This window comes from Colobus angolensis, unplaced genomic scaffold (assembly GCF_000951035.1).
Source record: "Colobus angolensis palliatus isolate OR3802 unplaced genomic scaffold, Cang.pa_1.0 Scaffold53, whole genome shotgun sequence".
NCBI lineage: Eukaryota > Metazoa > Chordata > Mammalia > Primates > Cercopithecidae > Colobus > Colobus angolensis.
In genome coordinates this window covers 12404285-12423691 of record NW_012118821.1, presented here as the reverse complement: position 1 = coordinate 12423691, position 19407 = coordinate 12404285, and the positions used below count along the sequence as shown (strand labels likewise).

The window sequence follows — 19407 nt, the reverse complement described above, 5'->3', positions numbered from 1 at the left end:
GAGGTCATCAGATCCTCTCTAATGAGACTATCAAGGAGATATCAACCCTCCATATTTGCACTCCAGCCTGGAGAACAAGAATGAAACTCCATTTCAAAAAAAAAGCCCTAAAAGCATTTGAATCTAACAGACAAAATTATCTGTTAATATTCAGCAACTTCTCATTGCAAAATCAATACACACAATATGGTGAATGAATTTACATCTAAATATTTATAATGTATGAATATATTTTCTGGCCTGACACTTTATATCCTTGCACTGGTAGCAATTTGCCAGTAGCAGTCTTACTTTGGCCAAATCTCAAACAACCTCATGTTAAGGTTTTAATATCGATATTATAAATTTATTTTATCCTGACATGAAACATGAGGTTTTTGGATCAGAGGTTGTTAATTACTCACAGAACGTCTCAATGCCAGTTCCCCGTCCCCGCCCCAGAGCTCTGTGCGCGCAGATGTGTCAGCCACGGGAGAAGCACCCAGGGCTGTGACTCTCGGAGCCTGTATAGGATGCTCAGCACCCACCCACCCTCCTCCCCACAGGAGAGACTCCCCCTTACTAACGCCATCTCTCTTCCGTCACACTTTGGAATATAAATCAAAGGCTTCAGGGGCCATCTGTGTGAAATGTCCCTGAATGACCCACTATTGCCAACTCCCATGGCCGGGTCACTGCACCATCGTCTTTCATTCCAAGGCCCTCGCTATGCGATCATGTAGAAATATTCACGGAGCCTTGAATCTCAGCAGTCTACGTCAGAAAATTTCAGTGAATCTTACAAGGACCCAAAGATTATCATGACAACTTGGGGAAAACTAAAAGATAAAGTCCTTCTTTAAACAATGGCTTTTGAGCTCGTTCAAGATGAGGAAGAGGAAGAATATTGAAGGAGAAAAGAGAAAAGAAGGTGTATTAGTCTGCATTCACATTGCTCTAAAGAAATGCCTGATACTGGGTAGTTTATAAAGAAAAGAGGTTTAATTCACCCACAGTTCCACAGGCTGTACAGGAAGCGTGTCTGGGGAGGCCTCAGGAAACTTACAGTCGTGGCAGAAGGCACAGGGGAAGTAGGTATGTCTTACATGGCCAGAGAAGGAGGAAGAGAGGGAGCAGGAGGAGATGCTACACTTTTAAACAATCAGATATCATGAGAACTCTGTCACGAGAACAGCACCATAGCCAGAGAAGGAGGAAGAGAGGAAGGGAGAAGATGCCACCACACGCTTTTCAACAGTCAGATCTCATGAGAACTCTATTATGAGAACAGCACCAAAGACCAAATCCACCCCCACGATCCAATCATCTCCCACCAGGCTCCACCTCCAACAGTGAGGATGATAATTTGACATGAGATTTGGGCGGAGTCACAGACTCCAACCGTAGCAGAAGGGAAACGGGATAGAAGAATGGAAAGGAGGAATCGGAGTGGAAAAAGCAGATCCATGTTTCACAGCTCAGTTCCGTAAGGAGGGCCCAGCCCACTCTGGTGGATCCCTAATCTCTGTCTTTCCCATGCACCAGGAGATGCAGGAAGAGCTAGGATTAAAGCCGGGACTCTCGACTTTTTCTCTCACACCCTACTCTCCTTCGTTAGCCAGAGTATTTATTTCTGATTTGTACATTGGAATCTGAAAGATGTTTCAGTTATTCCTGTTTTCAAACATTAAAATGAGTTAAGTTATAAAGTCAATTTTACAGAATTGTATGGAATTAATATATCAATGATATAGCAACTGCCTATCCATATGCAAGGAATATTCACAATTTTAAGAATATTACATAGGTATAGTCTATCATTAAAAATGTTACTTGGAAAAAATAATTCAATTGAAGATTCGTAGATGGAGCAAACTACATTGTTCTGGGGACACATGTTCATTGTTCTACAAAAATAGTCAAAGGTACCAAGATATAGCATATTGTAATCTACAATTTCTGCTCCATGTGAAGCCAAATGTGGCCAGATACTTAGAAAACTGAGTCTGGATTTCAGGGCACCGTGGCGTGGAGTCCGGATTTCGGGAAGCCGTGGTGTGGAGCCAGTCGTTTACCAAGTCAGGAATTCGTTTTTCCGACGAGCGGTGATTGAACATGCCTCTGCTTTGCAATTCACAGCGGCTGCTTCCGTCCCACCCTCGGCCTTCCTTTCCTTTTAAAAGGTGTCAGGCTCCTTATCCTCAGGTTGTTTTCCCACAAGACCACCACGTCAGACTCCCCTCATAAAACATCAAGAACACCAGTGTTCCTACGAATCACCTGGGAAGACTTCCTAACACCACAGGCTCCGATACGGCAGGTCTGCGCGGACCCGAGACCACAGGCTCCGATACGGCAGGTCTGCGCGGACCCGAGACCACAGGCTCTGATACGGCAGGTCTGCGCGGACCTGAGACTTGACATCACCAACAGGGACCCAGAGATGCCGAGGCTGTTGCTGGCCATGCCGCACTTTGGGAGTCACGGATACATCAACAGTAAATTGCTTAAAAATAAACAATCGGGATCTCTGAGCCTCACTCCAAACTCGCTAAATCTGAACCGCTCGGATGGGGCGCAGGAATCTGCATCGGCAGGTGACGCCTGGCCACACTCGGGCATGGCACAAACACACTAGGCGTGCCCTGCTCCAGAGCAGTACTCCAGGCTTTCAATATTGTCACTGCATTGTGGGCTACGCACACCTTGAATTTTGAGCTTTACATTAATGTAAATGTGTGTGTGCTTATATAATACACAAAGCTATATATATATCTCTACATGTATTAATACACATATGTATGTATAGCCACGCATTGCTTAAGGACAGGTATATATTCCAGAAAACGCACAGTTGGGCAATTTTGTCATTGTGCAAACATCATAGGGTGTGTGCTTACAGAAGCCTGGATGATCTGTATATTTTTATTTATGTATTTTTACATATAGAAAACCAAATGCTCCAGCACCATTACTGACTATGACTCCCTTCCTCTAGTCGATCTGCAAGGCCAGTATCAAATTCCATCGACCGGGTTTCTGTATATGCTCCATTAGAACCTATGGGGCCACCGTGGTCTATGCAGTCATTTGTTGACTGAAGTGTTGTGATGTGTGCATGACTGTATACACACACACACACACACACACACACACATTTGTATATGTGTACAGAGGCCTTTTGCTAGCTTTCCTAACATTAAGCTCAATTTAGCCAAGTTTTTTCACGTTTGTTGCAGCAGCCTACTTCCTATCTGAACTACAAGCTACGCAGAACCTAACCAACGCACAAGATGCTCTTCCTGGATACCTTGGAAATGGTTTTATCTTAAATAATCCCCTTCTGTTACACGGTCATGTTCAGCATTGAATTGTTGTAGCCTAGATATTTTCTAGAGCTATAACTAGTGAAATAAAAAGTGAGAAGAGCCCTAAAGGACATGATGAATTTTTTGGTGATAATTTTTTTCTGGCGGAAACTCAGAGGAACATGATGCCTGCACTTTCACTAAATTAGAGAAGTGTTCACGTCACAGCCACGTAGGGAGAGGAAGGATATCTCCAGAAGGCTGGAGCCAGGCTGAGGGTGCTCTGCAGAAAGGATCACACACATGAAGGCACCTCGGCTGCGGGTCAGCAGGGTGGAGCGGATGGCAGGGCTGCTGGGACTTGGAAGAGGGGAGAGAGACCTGCCAGGGCTGTCAGGAAAGGCCTCAGGGCTGGATCTCAGCTGAGTCCTTAAGAAGCCATGAGGTTCAGGTAAGCAGGGAAAGAACGATGATGAGAAAGACCCGCTTTTTAAAAAAAAATCAATAGACTTGTGTTTTGGGCGATTTTAGATTTACAGAAAACTGAATGGAAGGTAAAGAGTAGCCTGTGCGCCTCACCTCCCCCACCTCCCCTGTTCCTAACACTTGTCCTGTGGTGCATTATCACAGCCAGGAGCTAGTGTAGATACTTCCACACTCATAGCATCCACGTGGCTCAAGGGGACTTCCCACGGCTCTCAGGGTGGCAGCATTTTCTTCACGTCCACAATAGAAATGGTTCCATCGGAAGCCCAAGCACCTTCTTACCTGTGTCTCCGATCAAGGCACGTTCTCTTCCCTGGATCAAGTATGGTGGTGAAGACGGTGAGAATTCTGGCCTGAATTGTGTGTGGACTGCGCCTCGCCTCCCTGGGCTGGGGCAAGGTCATAGCTCTGGGAGCGGAGAAGGGATCCCCCGGCGGAGACACGGCCACTGGCAGGAGGAGTAAAAGAGCAGGAGGAAGGCAGGACTACGGCAAGAACAGCAGACGCCACAGGGACGAACAGAAAGGGGCTTAATAAACGGTTGATGGATGCAGCGGAAGGAGGGAGAGACTAGACCTGCCTTCTGCGGACAGCAAAGAGCACAGCCTCCTTCAGGCTTTGTCTTAGAACAGGACTCAAATCCCTGCTGTTCTGCCACGTGTTGATAACAGACTAGTATGGAAAATATATTCAATGTGACATAATCTAATACAGTGACCACGTATATTAATCACAGCACCGTGACAATGGTGAAACCTAAAAGCAATCTACAATGTCCGTCACAAAGATAAAGCTTATGAAAACCGTAACTCCACGTGGAAATTCTAAGCAGTAGTTACAATTGTATTTCTGAATAACATTTAATAACATGGGAAAATGCTGATATTACAAACTATGTTTTGAAAAGTATAAAACCATGAATATGTATAAGGTATATTTACAGCAACAAGTAAACTTGGGAAGATGTCTCTGAATAGGGTGTTTAGTGGGGTTTTTTTCCTCTTTATATTTACAGCCTCCAAAAATAAGCAGCATTGCCCTAACTGGGAAAGTTAAAAATGGTGGATCCATAATTCTGTATTTTCCAGTAATAGAACCTGCACCTGAGCTGTGACATTAGGCAGTAGCATAAAACACTGGCCAGGGTGGGAACAGGAGAGGGAAGGGAGAGGCAGGTGCAGTGTTGAGGAATCAGTGGGCACTGCTGTGGAATTCAGGGTGATGTTTTATTTCAGGCATCCATCGCATGGCTCCCCAGCTCTCAAGAGAAGGGGTGCTGGAATTTCTGGCTTTTAAACTCTGAAATAAGCATCTGAAACTCTCTTTAGCAAATTCAAGATGTAACTCTTATGACCTGAATACTAGATCCAAAAGGAACCTTAAAGTTCGTATTCTAATTGGCCATTCTCACTTTCAAATTGCTCCCTTTACTTCTTGTTTTATTGCCAAAATCACAATTGCAATGAGCTGACTCTAGGGCAATTAAATATTAAATGGCAAACTGTTTGTGTAATTTTTCACATTTCACTTGTGATGACTTTAAAAATGTCTTGAGAATTTTGTTTGGTGTAAGGATTACCAGAAAGTCACCAATTAATTAAAGCCAAGACAATTTCAGAGTTTCAAAGACATAATTCAGTGCACTTGGATTATTTTTACTGGCTGAAGGAAAAAGTGCAGGGTCAACAATAAAAAACATCAGATTTGTTACACTCACTGTTGAATATTTTAGATTTTTCTGCATGAAATAATTTAACTTAGGGATTATATATCTGAACTTGAATTGTAAACTATAGAGCATTATTCATAAGTGAGATTAGTTTGGTCATTATTATTGTTAAAATAGTTGTGAACTACAACAGGTCAGACCAAGGAAAAATGTATTTGATTAAATTGGTTAGTAAGTTTTTCATTCACTTGTGAAATACAACTAAGTTTATTTCTAAAAAGCAAAAGACAGTCTACCCAATATTTTCTGTCCATTTTTCTGCTCCAGTAAATACATAAACTCATTCACTTTCACATGCATTAAATGTTACCTGAAATTAATCCCTAATTTAAAAGGAATCCAAAATGATTTTCGAAAATTATGCCCAATTGCGTGTGATAGACAAGATATCATAGATATCAATCTTATCTATCTAAGATAAGATAAAGGAGATAGACAGTTTCCTGTCAGTAATGGAGCTATTATATTTGCCACAAACTGACACAGATGAGGATGTGGCGACTCATCAAAACTCAGCAGTACGTAAAGTTTATTGTGACCAATTTATACTAATGGGGACTTAGGATTTAATTGAGGTAGACACACATGCAGTCACACTATTGTAAATTTTTTAAATTTTCAACTAAAAGTAGCATGCTGTTTTTCATGGAATGTTTTCTGTTTCTTGCAGGTGAGCACATTTGACTGGGTGCGAGCAGAAAGGACGTACCACCTCTGTGAGGTGCTGTTTAAAGTTCACAAGGTAGGGATCTTTTGCACTTTAGATGCTTTCGTACAGTAAGATGCCCTTTGGGCTTGAAGAATGAGAGGACTATTTGTTCTGCATGGTCCATTGAAATAGCAAAATCTGAATGGACGATCTGGACCCATCCCCCATTCCTACCCGGTGCGTGGGTTCCAGCTGTCACCCTGTTGCTCATCCAGGCAGGATGAGTGGATGACAGTGTGTCTGTGTGTACGTGGTATGTGGTGTTTGTGTGTGTTTTGGGGGAGAGATGTGTTTTAGGACGTCCACCTACAATAATTTATTCCAAGAACTTTAGGTTCTGTTGCTGCTGCTGCTGTTATTGAAATTGTTTTCAACAAAGCAGATACAAATTTGCCCCAGGGTCTGGCCAGTTTGCTGCTCATGGTTCCTGTAGGGTAGGTAGGGACTGAACCTTCCTCCAGGAGACACACCTCACTGGCGGTGCTGCCCGGAGCCTGGAGGTGCAGCAGGGCCCCACCCGGGCCCCCACCCACCTGACCGCAGAGGTGTCTCCACGGCCAGGCGACGATGTGCTCACCGTGGCTGGATGCCGCCATGTCCTGGTGTGTGACTCAGTGCATCACGTAAACAACCCACCTGTGTCGTTCTCATGTAGGAGTACACAAAACAAAGACAAATAGGCATATTAAGTGAAAGTTTAAAAAACACACCTTTTAGTCTGAGAATTTGGCCTTAAAGAGTTATCAGTCTAAAGTTAGAAGATAAAGATTTATTTTTCAAAGTTTGGTTTGTTTTCTTAAATTGAAAATGTCCTCAAAAATAATATTCTCTATCTGTAGTTGCTTTGTTTTAAATTTAAATCTGGAATTTCAGACTGCCTTTGATGGAAACATGTGAAAGGGAAATACATTTCCATAATAATGTTATCAAATGATAAATACATTTATTTCTCATTTTTGAAAAATTTATTTGGGCAACATTTTTCTGCATTGTTCCTATTTTTGTTGAATATGGTAATGAAGGAGATGAAGGAAAGGGCTGGATGTATTTAAATTAAGACTCCTAATTACAGGTTGTAATAAACAATCATTGATCAGAAAGTGAACATTTCTGTGCTAGGCATATTCATTAAAACATGGAAGAAAATAGAATAAAATATTAACTGTGGTTTTCTCTCAGTGATGGCTTTTCTAGGTATTGTTGCTTTCATTTTAAAAATTATTTTGTTTTCTAAGTTACCTGTGACAGGAATGCATTCTTTTGAAAACGATAAAAAGGAAGCCTTGTGTTAACGTGAGCCTCTTGGTCGTAGATGACACGCAGGTCGTTTATTGATCGCAGTTCCACAGAGGAATTCATAGAAGGATTCTTGACCTTTTCGTTTCCTTTGCATGGGCTCCTCATCAACACGTTTTCACTTCCTCCCCCTCTTGTTTCAGAGGATTCCCCTTCCATGCACCTGAGATGTTCTTTAGGTACTGGGTGTCTTTGAGAGATTACTGTATCTTATATATGTGGTTCATTAGCAAGCTATAGAGCCATCTCATTTTCCCAGGAAGATTGTAAAAAAAAATTAACCAATAAATATTATATGAAGTGTTTATGAAATCATGAAATTAGCCAGTAGAATGGCTATAGCAAAGGTATTAAACTAAAAATGGGGTAAATAATAATCTATAGCATTCAATATTTTTTAAAAAGAGATTAAATTATGTAAATTGAATGTCCTATTTGGAAGTCTTAAAATAGCGATCTTACAAAATCGTATTGCCTGCTTTTACACATGTTCAATTGCGGATGTTTATCGTTTAGCATTCATAAATTTAAAAGTAAACGCATTCAGTTCATTTTCAGAAATGTAAATAAATATGTGAGTATCATAAGAACTAATACTTTTTCATGTAGATTCTTTAAATAGCCATAATTACCATTTCAAAGTATACTCATTAATATTTAGACCAGAAATCAAATTCTGAAGTTGTGATTTTGTTTTTTCTCTGATACCTTCTCCACTCTAAAAATTACTTTTCCCAGCTCTTAAAATTATATGTTCTATATTTCAACACTCATCATGAAATAGATGAGAAAATTGCATCAATCAGCCCTGATTGCAGTCGTGAGCAAAATGATAAACAGCTTTCGTGCAGCATGGCAGAAAAGCACTCTGGACGCTATGGAGCATCCTGTGTGAAATGCATGGGTCCGTCCTCTCAACCTAAAGATACCCCATTAAAATTTTCAGGAAAAGTCCATGTTGTCATATGTTTGGCAGAGGATCTTAGTAATGACAGCTGTCTTTATTGAGTGCTTCCCTAGTAGCCTTGCTAAGCACCTAGCTATATCCCTGAGTTAATTCTCTCCCCACCTAAGGAGAACTCTGTTTTGTAGCTAAGAACTCAGAAGCAGGAAGTGGACGAGGACCTTCCAGAAGCCAAGCAGAGGCAGGGATGGGGACCAGACTCACCTGGCTACAAAGCTCATCCTGAATCCCTCTCTATTCCACGTGCTAGAAGCAGTGGTGTCCCAGGAGTCTGTCACGAGTGGGCATTAAGAGCTCTAGAACGTGTTCTCCAGGGATCTTCAGGGTAGTCCTGTTTGGATAATATCAACACTGAAAGGAAGAATTCCTAAAGCCATGTCAGGACAAAATTGCACCAAAGTTAAAGGCGAAGAAGGCAAGAAGACCTTTTTCAAGTATATTATGATAGGAGAGAGAGATTAAACCCAACTCCACTAAAACAAAGGATGAGAGGCTTTCTACAAGTTGGGCTAGAAAGGAGATTGGGGCCATCAGTGTCTGTTAATTGGCTTCCTGCAAAGAAAGAGAGAGCTGCTCCCATCTTCATGATAGGAGATGGTTGCACAGCTTAGAGCCAGGCACCCACCAAGGCTGGGCTCCATCCTTCCACAGGGACGGGAGATGACGCCATCTTCCCAGTGATCACATTTTGAAGGGACAGCTCTCAGCTCTTTGAGAAAGACAGTCCGGGGTTGTACAGCCAGCAAGAGACTTTTAGAAAGATTTAGGTATCAAATGGCAGAGAAAGAACATACAATAATACATTTTCTAAAGCACATGCTCTAAGGATAGGGTGTTCCAGGTCCCAGAGGCAGGAAGAAGCCCGGCCAAGGCTCAGTCCAGACAAGGAAACCCAAAGCCTCAGTCCAGACGAGGTAACCAGAAGGCTTAGTCCAGACGAGGAAACCTGGAGGCTCAGTCCAGACGAGGTAACCCAAAGGCTGAGTCCAGAATAGATAACCCAAAGGCTCAGTCCAGGCGAGGAAACCTGGAGGCTCAGTCCAGACGAGGAAACCCAAAGCCTCAGTCCAGACGAGGTAACCAGAAGGCTTAGTCCAGACGAGGAAACCTGGAGGCTCAGTCCAGACGAGGAAACCCAAAGGTTCAGTCCAGACCGAGGAAACCCAAAGCCTCAGTCCAGACGAGGTAACCAGAAGGCTTAGTCCAGACGAGGAAACCTGGAGGCTCAGTCCAGACGAGGAAACCCAAAGGTTCAGTCCAGACCAGGTAACCCAAAGGCTCAGTCCAGAACAGGTAACTGGAAGTCTCGGTCCAGACGAGGAAACCCGGAGGCTCAGTCCAGACGAGGAAACCCGATGGCCTGGCCAGTCGCTGACTAAGTGTTGACGGCAAGCCGCGGACCTTGGACTTCAGTGCTCAGGGTTTCCAGTCATATCAACACACTGCAGTCCACAAGGGCTGAGTGATTGTTTTTAAAGGAGCTACAGGAACTATCTGGGGAAATGAGCTACATATGAGTCATTAATTTTCCTCATGTAGAACTTACAGCACATTCTTTGTGAGGCTGAACAGTGGAAAAACAATCCCTTGCTTGATCACGCAGTCTTACTCCTCAGAATCGAATCTAAAGAAGAGTCCATTACCATACTGAGTTCAGAGGAATCAAAGAGCTGTATGCATGAGAACGTTTAAGGATATTCCTTAAATTAATGATATTTGAAGAATAATCAAAAGACCATTGAAAAATATTTTTAAATCTTATAACATATTTTAAGTAATTGTATCATAAATTTATACAATTATATATACAAATTCACATTGCATGAAAGAGAATATTAATAATTATTGTCCTATTATTAAGGGCATGTTAGTAATTATTGACATATTTTTAAAAATCAGATGACAAAACACAGTAATAAATTTATCTTTTAAATTCCCTTTATTGTTGCTATAATTGTTTCACAATAAATATAAATAAAAAAATATGTAATTTTAAAATACAACGCTTTTTGTTTCTTCAGGAAAGGGAACATAATCAGATGATGTCGTGTAGTCCTAGGCGGGGGGTAGGCTTTCTTCGGTCATGGGGGTGGCTGGAAATGCTGTTCTGGATATTGCCCGAGCTGACCCTGCCAGGAGGCCAGGGAGCTGCAAAGCAGACATCAAGTCGACATGGATGGCCTGGCTCGGCATTGCCTGAGGACGTGTTTCTTTGTGAAAACAGGCAGTGAACTCATGTGAATCCGGGATGTGAGCCTGCATGCTGGCCGCTCTGTCATGTGAAGTTATGACAACATTTTTATCATGATTCCATTTCACAGCTCAAAAGCGGAGGCTCTGAGAGACTGAATCACTCAAGGTCAAACAGCTAATACTGGGCAAAGAAAGGCCTCAAATCTTATCTGACTCCAAAACCTGGTGTTCCATTATGATACACAGCTGCCCAAATATAGCAAGTGATAGGAAAGAAACACAGGTGACCTCTGAGCAACACGAGCTTCCACGGCGTGGGCTCACTTAGATGCCAATTGTTTTCTATAAGTGTGTTGGAAAATTTTTTGAAAACAATTTAACAATTTTAAAAACCTCTTAAGACAAACTATGTAGCTTAGAAATATCAAAACATTAAGAAAAAGTTAGAGATGTCGTGAATTCATACAATATATGTAGATACTAGTCTGTTTCATCATTTACGCCTGTAAAATATAAAGCGATCTATTTGGCACCACCTGCAGTGGAGAGGAACGTAGACAAAGGTAAAGACGCAGCGTTAAATCTTTCCTGCCTATGGTTAATTGTCGCACATAGTGTACCGTGATGATAATTTTTGTAGCCACCTCCTGCTGCTGTTGCAGTGAGCTCAAGTGTTGGGTTTCTGAGTAAAATGTCTTAATCATCCCTGTGGAAGCAATTTGTCTCTCCAGTAAATTGCAGAGCATGGTAACGAGTGATCTCTCGGGGTTCTTGTGTACCTTCCCTCCTTCGTGTTGAGTCCAGTAACGTAAACCTTGAATAGCACCCCAGGACCCACACAAGTGCCACGAGGGATGATGCAAGTGCCTCCAAGAAGCAGGAGTGTCACAGCATTACCAGATTTTTGCTGTGCACCACAGATTGAGGTCTGCAGCTGTGGTTGCCACCATTTCAGACCATTCCTCTTATAAACAGATGATGTAAACTTACGGTGTCAATAAATACAGTGCAGTGCTCTAAGTGTATCTTCTCTTCCCTGTGATTTTCTCAATAACATCCTCTATTCTCTAGCTTACTTGCTTAATTCCTTTATTTATTTAGAGATAGGATCTTGCTATGTCATCCAGGCTGGTCTCAAATTCCTAGGCTCCCGTGATGCCCCCGCCTCAGCCTCCCAATCAGTTGTGATTACAGGTGTAAGCCTCTGTGCCTGGCTTCACTTATTTTATTCTAAGAATGTAGTTATTCTAAGAACGTATAACATGCAGAATATGTGTTAATTGACTGTTCATGTTACTAGTAAAGCTCCTGATCAACAATAGACCACTAGTAGCTAAGTTTCAGAGGAGTCAAAAGTTATGTGTGAATCTTCAACTGCGTGAGAGTTGGCACCTCTAAATCCTGGATTGTTCAAGGCCCAACTGTCATGAGCCATTCAGTGGGGAATGTGCATTCCCACATAAATATCTTCCAAAAGTTTTTCTTTATCAGTTGTTTGACATTTAAGTTCAGTGGATAAAGAGATACATTCTGCACCATAAGGTCAATGATGAACATGGTGTTCTTGGTTTGTGACGTGTAACCCTATAGGTTCCAGGTATCCCAGCTGAAGGAGAGGATCCAGAGGGCCCCAGAATTAAAGTGCAGTTTCTGTACTCAAGGCTCATTTAGGGTTAGCAACGTATGCATACCACACCCATTCACGTACACACACATTCATGTGCACATACATTTCCACACGTACACATGTCCGTGTGTGCACACACATTCTCATGTGCACACATGCATGCACACATGTTCTGACATGCATGTACCACAAGGCATTTGGTGTCTGGATGATGCACAGGGGTAAATGTGCAATGCTCTCCATGACCAGAGGGTCATCCTGCAGAGCTGTCTGAGGGGCCGGGAGAGCCAGGGCATCCCCCCGGAGAGGCCCTGAGACACACCAGTCGTAGCTTTTGCCTCAAACCTGTGCCTCGAGTGCATGTGTCAGCATATTTGAAGTAAACCTATTTGGCCAACTGCTGAGTTCATGTGGATTTTGGGACTGGACCTTGAGCATAAGTGTGAGTGGGGAGTGTCCAGCTTAGCTGGTGAATGGAGATATCACACAAGTGAATGGAGGTATCTCAGAATCATGATGGGAAGACCCAGCAGGTGGGCAGCTCCCCTTCCTTTCTGCTGCCATATGCAGGGCTGTGGGTAAACACCACATTCTCATTCAGGACTTTGGAAACCCCAGCCCAGGTGTCTCCCCTTGTTCCCTTCACTGGGGAGAGACTGGTGCAGCGAAATTGATGTTGGGGTGCAGCGTCCCCGGAAGGTGTCTGGTGGGGGTTCCTCAGGGTGGATCTGATGGCCAGGAAATGAATGGGTGAGCTGAGAACTGAGATGGGTCCAGAGACAGACAGACAGAGACAGAGAGAGGGATAGAGAGAGACAGAGAAACAGACATAAAATAGAAAAATAACAGAAAGACAGAAATGGAGAGAAAGAGAGAGACACAAAGAGAGACACAGACAGAGAGAGAAATGGAGACAGAACGAGAGAGAGACAGAGACAGACAGAGACAGAGACAGACGAGACAGAGACAGACGAGACAGAGAGATGCCAGCCAGGTGTTGAGTGTGCGTTTACCACGCACCTCCATGCTGTTGACCTAGTAACTGTGACAACTGGGACCCCCAGTCTTTCTCTCCTGCCCTTGAGAAAATGAATCTCGAAGTGGGGTGCGACCTTGCAGATGGGGGAAAGAAGTGGGGAGCACCCCAGGCTGCTCCGTGCAGCACAGGCTGGCAGCATTGGAGTCACCTTGGTGGTCACAGAGTAAAACCTGTGATTAATAGACGTGCTGTAGGTAACTCACATCTCCAGGTTAAATGATTGACCAGAAATGGAACAACATCATTCCCTTTGTCAGGCCTTTGGGTTGCGGAATGAGCTCCTGGGTGGTCGGGTGCCTGGTCGTGCTTCAGAGGCGTTCTGGGCACTCGTCCTTAATCTCAGGACAATGAACCCGCGGGGAGAGGAGGAGCCAGTAATTCTGCAGAGACTCAGAGGCGCAGGGGACGCGCTTAGTTAGAGTGGCAGTGGTGGTTCCAGTGTTTTTTGGTTTTATGATAAACACAAGCATCAATGTCTCAAGACTTTCATCTTTATCTTTTTTTTTTTTTTTTGAGGCAGGGTTTCCCTCTCTCACCCAGGCTGGAGTGCAGTGGTGTGATCTTGGCTTTCTGTAACCTCCGGCTTCTGGGCTCAAGCAGTCCTATTACCTCAGCCTCCCAAATAGCTAGAATTACAAGCGTGTGCTGCCACACATGGCTAATTTGTTGTATTTTATTTATTCATTTATTTTTGTAAAGACAAGGTCTTGCCATGTTGCCTAGGCTGGTCTCAGACTCCTGGGCTCAAGCAATCCACCCACCTCAGTCTCCCAAAGTGCCGGGATTACAGGCTTGAGCTGCCACACCCAGCCTCATCCTTCTCTTCACAGTAAAACAGGGAAGTGTGTGGTGACCAGTATTTTAAGGGAAAGGCACTTACAGAGAATCAGGCGTTTGACATAATTTATTTACAGATACTTGTCTGTGGACCAGCTGTGCATGAGAGGCTCATTGCTCCGAATTTGCCTCCTTGTCTGCGCCCAGGAGACCGTTTCCCAGATCACGCAGACGCTGCCTTCTCCCCTCGCCAGGGCCCTCAGCCCGGGAATGGCCTTCTAGTGCCGCACGTTTCCAATCCATGCTCTGTTTTTCAGTTCTGGCTCGCAGAGGACTGCTGGTTGCAAGCAAACTTGTATCTGGGTCTTCAAGATTTTGAGTTTGAGGACCAGAGGCCCTATTGCTTCAGCGTCGTGGCCAGCCATGGGAAGAGCCACGTTTTCAATGTGGAGCTTGGCAGCGAGCTGGCCGTGTGGGAGAAGTCATTCCAAAGAGCCACGTTCATGGAAGTTCAGAGAACTGGGGTAAGTGAGCAACTCACACTCTTCTCACCTACCCCTGCTCGGGTGTCTGAGACATAGCACTGCAGTATACGTAGTAATTTATTGGGGGAAAAGAGGAATCTTCAGAAGGTGGGAATTTTTCACCTGAGCCACTGTGTGGAAATGATCATTCACATGGAGTCATGCGCTCCGTGGATAACATGAGCGGTAGTGGAAGGTGAAAGGGAAGGGGAGGAGAGGATTTTGTCTCTGTGTCTCTACATTGAATGTGAGGAAAGGTGGTGCATTCCTTTCCAGGCAGGGACTCCACTGACATGGTGCTAAAATTCCTGATGAGTGATGACAGTTTAGCCTGTGCTCCAGGAGACAGAACACCTACCTTACAAATGAGTATAATATGTTGTGCAGTTACTTGGATATTTGTAATATTTTAAGGCACTTTAATGGTTCTTCCTCTCAAACTTAATGGTCCAAAGGTGCATATAAAATAGCTTGTGTGTCTGAATTGCTTTTCTCTTCCTGACAACAGCAAATACATCAATCACAAATTTGAATGTATATCATGTGAAGGGATAAGAAAGAATGCATTATGATCCTCATTATCCTAAATAGTGGGGTGAGCCTTCAGGGAGGATGCACGCTGCAGGAATGAAGAGTGCCAGGAACAGGAGATAAATGAGGCAGTGCATCACAGAGAAGCTCTGACTTCACTCCAAAGTCCAGGGCTCCTGCCTGGCTGAGCGCGGAGAATGCTGAGTGTGAACTTAGTAACTAAAGATGGCTACTTCATTTAAATATATATATATTTTGAATGTGAAAATATTCTGTGTTATTTATCTTTCATTCAGGGTGTCAAAATGTATCAAGGCTCCTTAGCGTGCCTGTAACTAATGCACACTGAGATCTGTTTGTTTACAGAATGAAGTCACACCCAGATGTTCATAGAAACCGATACCAACATTTATTCTCATTTATCCCAGGCCACTGTGATTTTCCCCTCAAATTGGGCATCCTAAATTGGAATTATGGTTGATTCCTGATGCTTAAAATAACCTTTATATTTGAAGCATCCAATTCATTAACCATTATAGAACATTATTTACTGGATAGAAAATTACTAAACATAGGATCCCTCATCTCAGGGACTTACTCAAAAGTATAGTGGCATTTAACCACTTAGAAACCATCAGTACTGAAGGTTCAAGTCATTAAAAGGCAAAGTGAAAGAGCATTTCTGGGACAAGATGAGCTTTCTGCTTGTTTTCTTTAGATGACAGCAGTAATCATTTTGCTTTCAACGTAAATACCAGAGAAGTAGAGAGAATTCTCCATTCGCATGTGTGTGCAGGGACTGCCCCACGCCCTCTAGTGCCCCAGGGCCTGTGCCTGGCTGAGCAGAGTCACGGTGGCCATTCAGACTCATCTATGGGAAGGTGACAGGTTACAGGAGAAGATATCCTGAATAAGAGCAATCATAGAATTACAGTGTTGGAGGAAGGGTGAAAGGTTAGTAATTTCATCTAGTACCTAGATGTCATGAAATGAATGTCTGAAGCATTCTAGAAGGTGGAAGTTTACTTAGGATTCCTAAAAAATAGAACTTCTTTATGAATAGTCCTTCCTTATGTTCAGTAATGTCCTTATTCCACTAAAGGGGGTGAAGGCTGGGCACGGTGGTTCATGCCTGTAATCCTATCCCTTCAGGAGGCTAAGGCAAGAGGATCCCTTGAGCCTCAGAATTAGAGACCAGTCTGGGCAACCAAGCCCAAGAAACCTAGAAGCCCTGTCTCTCCAAAAAATAATAATAAAATATTAGCCAGGCATGGTAGCTCATGCCTGTAGTTCCAGCTACTCAGGAGGCTGAGTGGGGAGGATCTCTTGAGTCCAAGAGTTCGAGGCTACAGTGAGCTATGATGGCATCACTGCACTACAGCCTGGGCCACGGAGTGAGACCCTGTCTCAAAAAAAAAGGTGTGGGGTAGGGTGGGAGTGGGGTCAGAGCTGGGGTTGGACTTTAATAGTCAGGACATCTTTCCTAGAGGAAGTGGTTAGTGTCTTTTAAAAATCATTGGTATCTTGCACAGGTGGAGAAGAGAAGGCATTCCCAATGGGGAGCATTGAAAGATTAGGCTAATGCTCGATTTGGCAGAGTGAAAGATCTAAGATTCGGGCAAGGACTCAGCAGGCAGCAGTGCCCAGGTGGATTTTAGAGGAAACGTTTTCAATAATCCAGGATTGAGATAATGAAGACTTTTCGTGGGGGATGGAGGCCATGAGTGTGTTAACAAGCGGGCACACCTGCAGAGACTGTAAGTGGGCATGGGCATCCATCCACGTTTCTGCAGGACTGGGTAGAGGGGGGCTGTGGGGGCCGTGATGGCCATTGTTGGGAAGAACTGCTGGGGCCGTGTCATGCTGCCCATGACTGACTTGCTGGATCTTCACAGCGTAGCAAAGTGGATGCCCCCAAAGAAGCCCGGGGAGGGAATGCTTCCTTGTGTAGGGTGGCAAGGTCATGCAGGACCTCTGAGGGCATTGGATTCCCACTTTACCCCTCACTCAGGACCCCTGTGTTAGGAATTTCCCCTGCAGGCATTTCCTGGGCTCCACCCCACATAGTGACCTGACTCCTATCAGATCTACCCATGGTGTCCTGGAGAGGAAGGACAAAGCATTTCGAAATTAGTCAGATGGACCCGCTCACTCTTCGTGAATTAGAGAAAATAGTTCTCCAAAACTCCATTACATAAACTGTAAATTAAGTATCATAACTCATCGTGGAGTACTTATAAAATTATATTACATTTAGTAATATCTGTGAATGAATTAAGTCAAATGCCTAATCCTCTATACTAGGCTGGATGCATTGCGTGTACATCACTTAACTTTTTAAATTTGTCTAAGATGCAGTTCTTTTCTTTTCCCTTTTATTTTACAAATGGTAAATGAAAGTTCAGAAGGGCTATGTGGCTTTTTCAGTCACCTAGAGACTAAACCACAATGGCAGAATCTATGCAAGATTTCAAGAACTGCTGTCTTGAGAGTCACGTTCTTTCTGCTGAAACATTCAGCCTCGCATGTGACAGAGATGAAATAGTGTGAAGGTGCCTAGAACAGTCCCTGGCATATTTCAGACTCTGTAAATGTGTTCTTCTTGATTCAATAGCACTGATGGATTTCTTTTCTCCACCTTCTCTCTCTGTTTCGCTTGTTTTGCTAGTTTTTTCTGCTATTTCCTGACTTTGATTGTATTCCAACCCGGCTCACAATTTTAAGTCTCCAGAAGAATTACATATGTATAGTGTTGATCGCGTTGATTTTTCTTTACTAATTGTAACCCTTTTCCCACATTGGTCAGCGTGTTCATTCCTTCCCTAAAAGGATTTCTGAAAGGAAAGCCCCGCACCCTTCACAAGCTCTGGATCTAAACTCATGACATTTCTTCACAGTCGTTTCTGAATGTGCCTATGTGAGGTCAGTACATTTTACAGAAAAGTTCTCCATCATCAGGGTAGTAGCTTGGTGCATGTCCTTGACAACATTGTTACTCTCTTACATAATATCTACATTACAAATATTGTTCCAAGTTTTCCAGAATTCAGTGTCACACACATGTGTAAGAGAATAACAGCCCTTCCATGTTCCAACCTCCCCATCCCTGCCTCCCAAGCTGAGGTACAAATGCCAGTATTATGTTATATAATCTTCAAACTGTTTTCACACATATTCAAGTATTTTTTCCTTTTTATTCAAAAGTCATCACATATGCATGTTGTTCTGCAGTTTACAAGACTTTTGTACATTTTGTGTCGATTTATCTAAATTTGTGTTTATACCAGCAATGTCCTGTTAGAATTTAAAATAAAAAATGTATATCTTTCCTAATAGCAACACAAAAACACAAAGTGTAAAATATCTGTCAGATAGGATGCCTTTGGCTACAAGTAAGAGAAAGTTCTTGACTCACCCAACCATAAACAATACCGAACGTTGCTATTATTTTCCATAACAAGGTTTCCATACTCCACCTTGCTGACCTTTGAGGTCTAGATTGTGCCTTGGCGTGGCTCCCCTCCCAGTCATAAGATGCCTGCGGAAGCAACAAGCGTTCTTGTCGGTGTTCAGGGGAGGCAGAAAATGGCCTGCATAACCCACTGAGGATGTCCCCGTCAGCCTGGCTGTGCCAGCCTAGGTCATGAGCCCATCAGACCAAAGTATCAAGGGAATGCCATTGGCTGATTGGCTTCTCATCAAGGGGACGCCATTTGGCTGATTGGTTTCCTGTCAAGGAAACTCTATTGGCTGATTGGCTCCTCGTCAAGGGAACGCTATTGGCTGATTGGCTCCTCATCAAGGGAACGCCACTGGCCGATTGGTTTCTCATCAAGGGATCGCCTTTGGCTGATTGGTTTCTCATAAAGGGAACGCCATTGGCTGATTGGCTCCTCGTTAAGGGAACGCCATTGGCTGATTGGTTTCTTCGTCAAGGGAACGCCATTGGCTGATTGGCTTCTTGTCAAGGGAATGCCATTGGCTGATTGGCTTCTCGTCAAGGGAACGCCATTGGCTGATTGGTTTCTTGTCAAGGGAATGCCATTGGCTGATTGGCTTCTTGTCAAGGGAACACCATTGGCTGATTGGCTTCTGCAAACCAGCAACCATTCTGGGGACTGGAAATGAAGTCAGCATCCACTACAGCAATGGTTCCAACCTTTATGGTACCAGGGACTGGATTTTGTGGATGACAGTTTTTCCACGGACAGGGTCAGGGGGATGGTTTGGGGATGATTCAAGCAC

The 19407-nt window shown here is 43.5% G+C and overlaps 1 protein-coding gene across 1 annotated transcript in view; it reads left to right on the top strand.

The window, feature by feature from the left end:
* The window catches only part of SNTG2 (syntrophin, gamma 2), a 243436-nt gene that overhangs the window by 156301 nt on the left and 67728 nt on the right, over positions 1-19407 (top strand). The window contains exons 12-13 of the mRNA XM_011960963.1: positions 6173-6244; positions 14425-14631. Coding sequence (XP_011816353.1) covers positions 6173-6244; positions 14425-14631 — 279 coding nt within the window. The remainder of the gene's footprint in view (positions 1-6172; positions 6245-14424; positions 14632-19407) is intronic.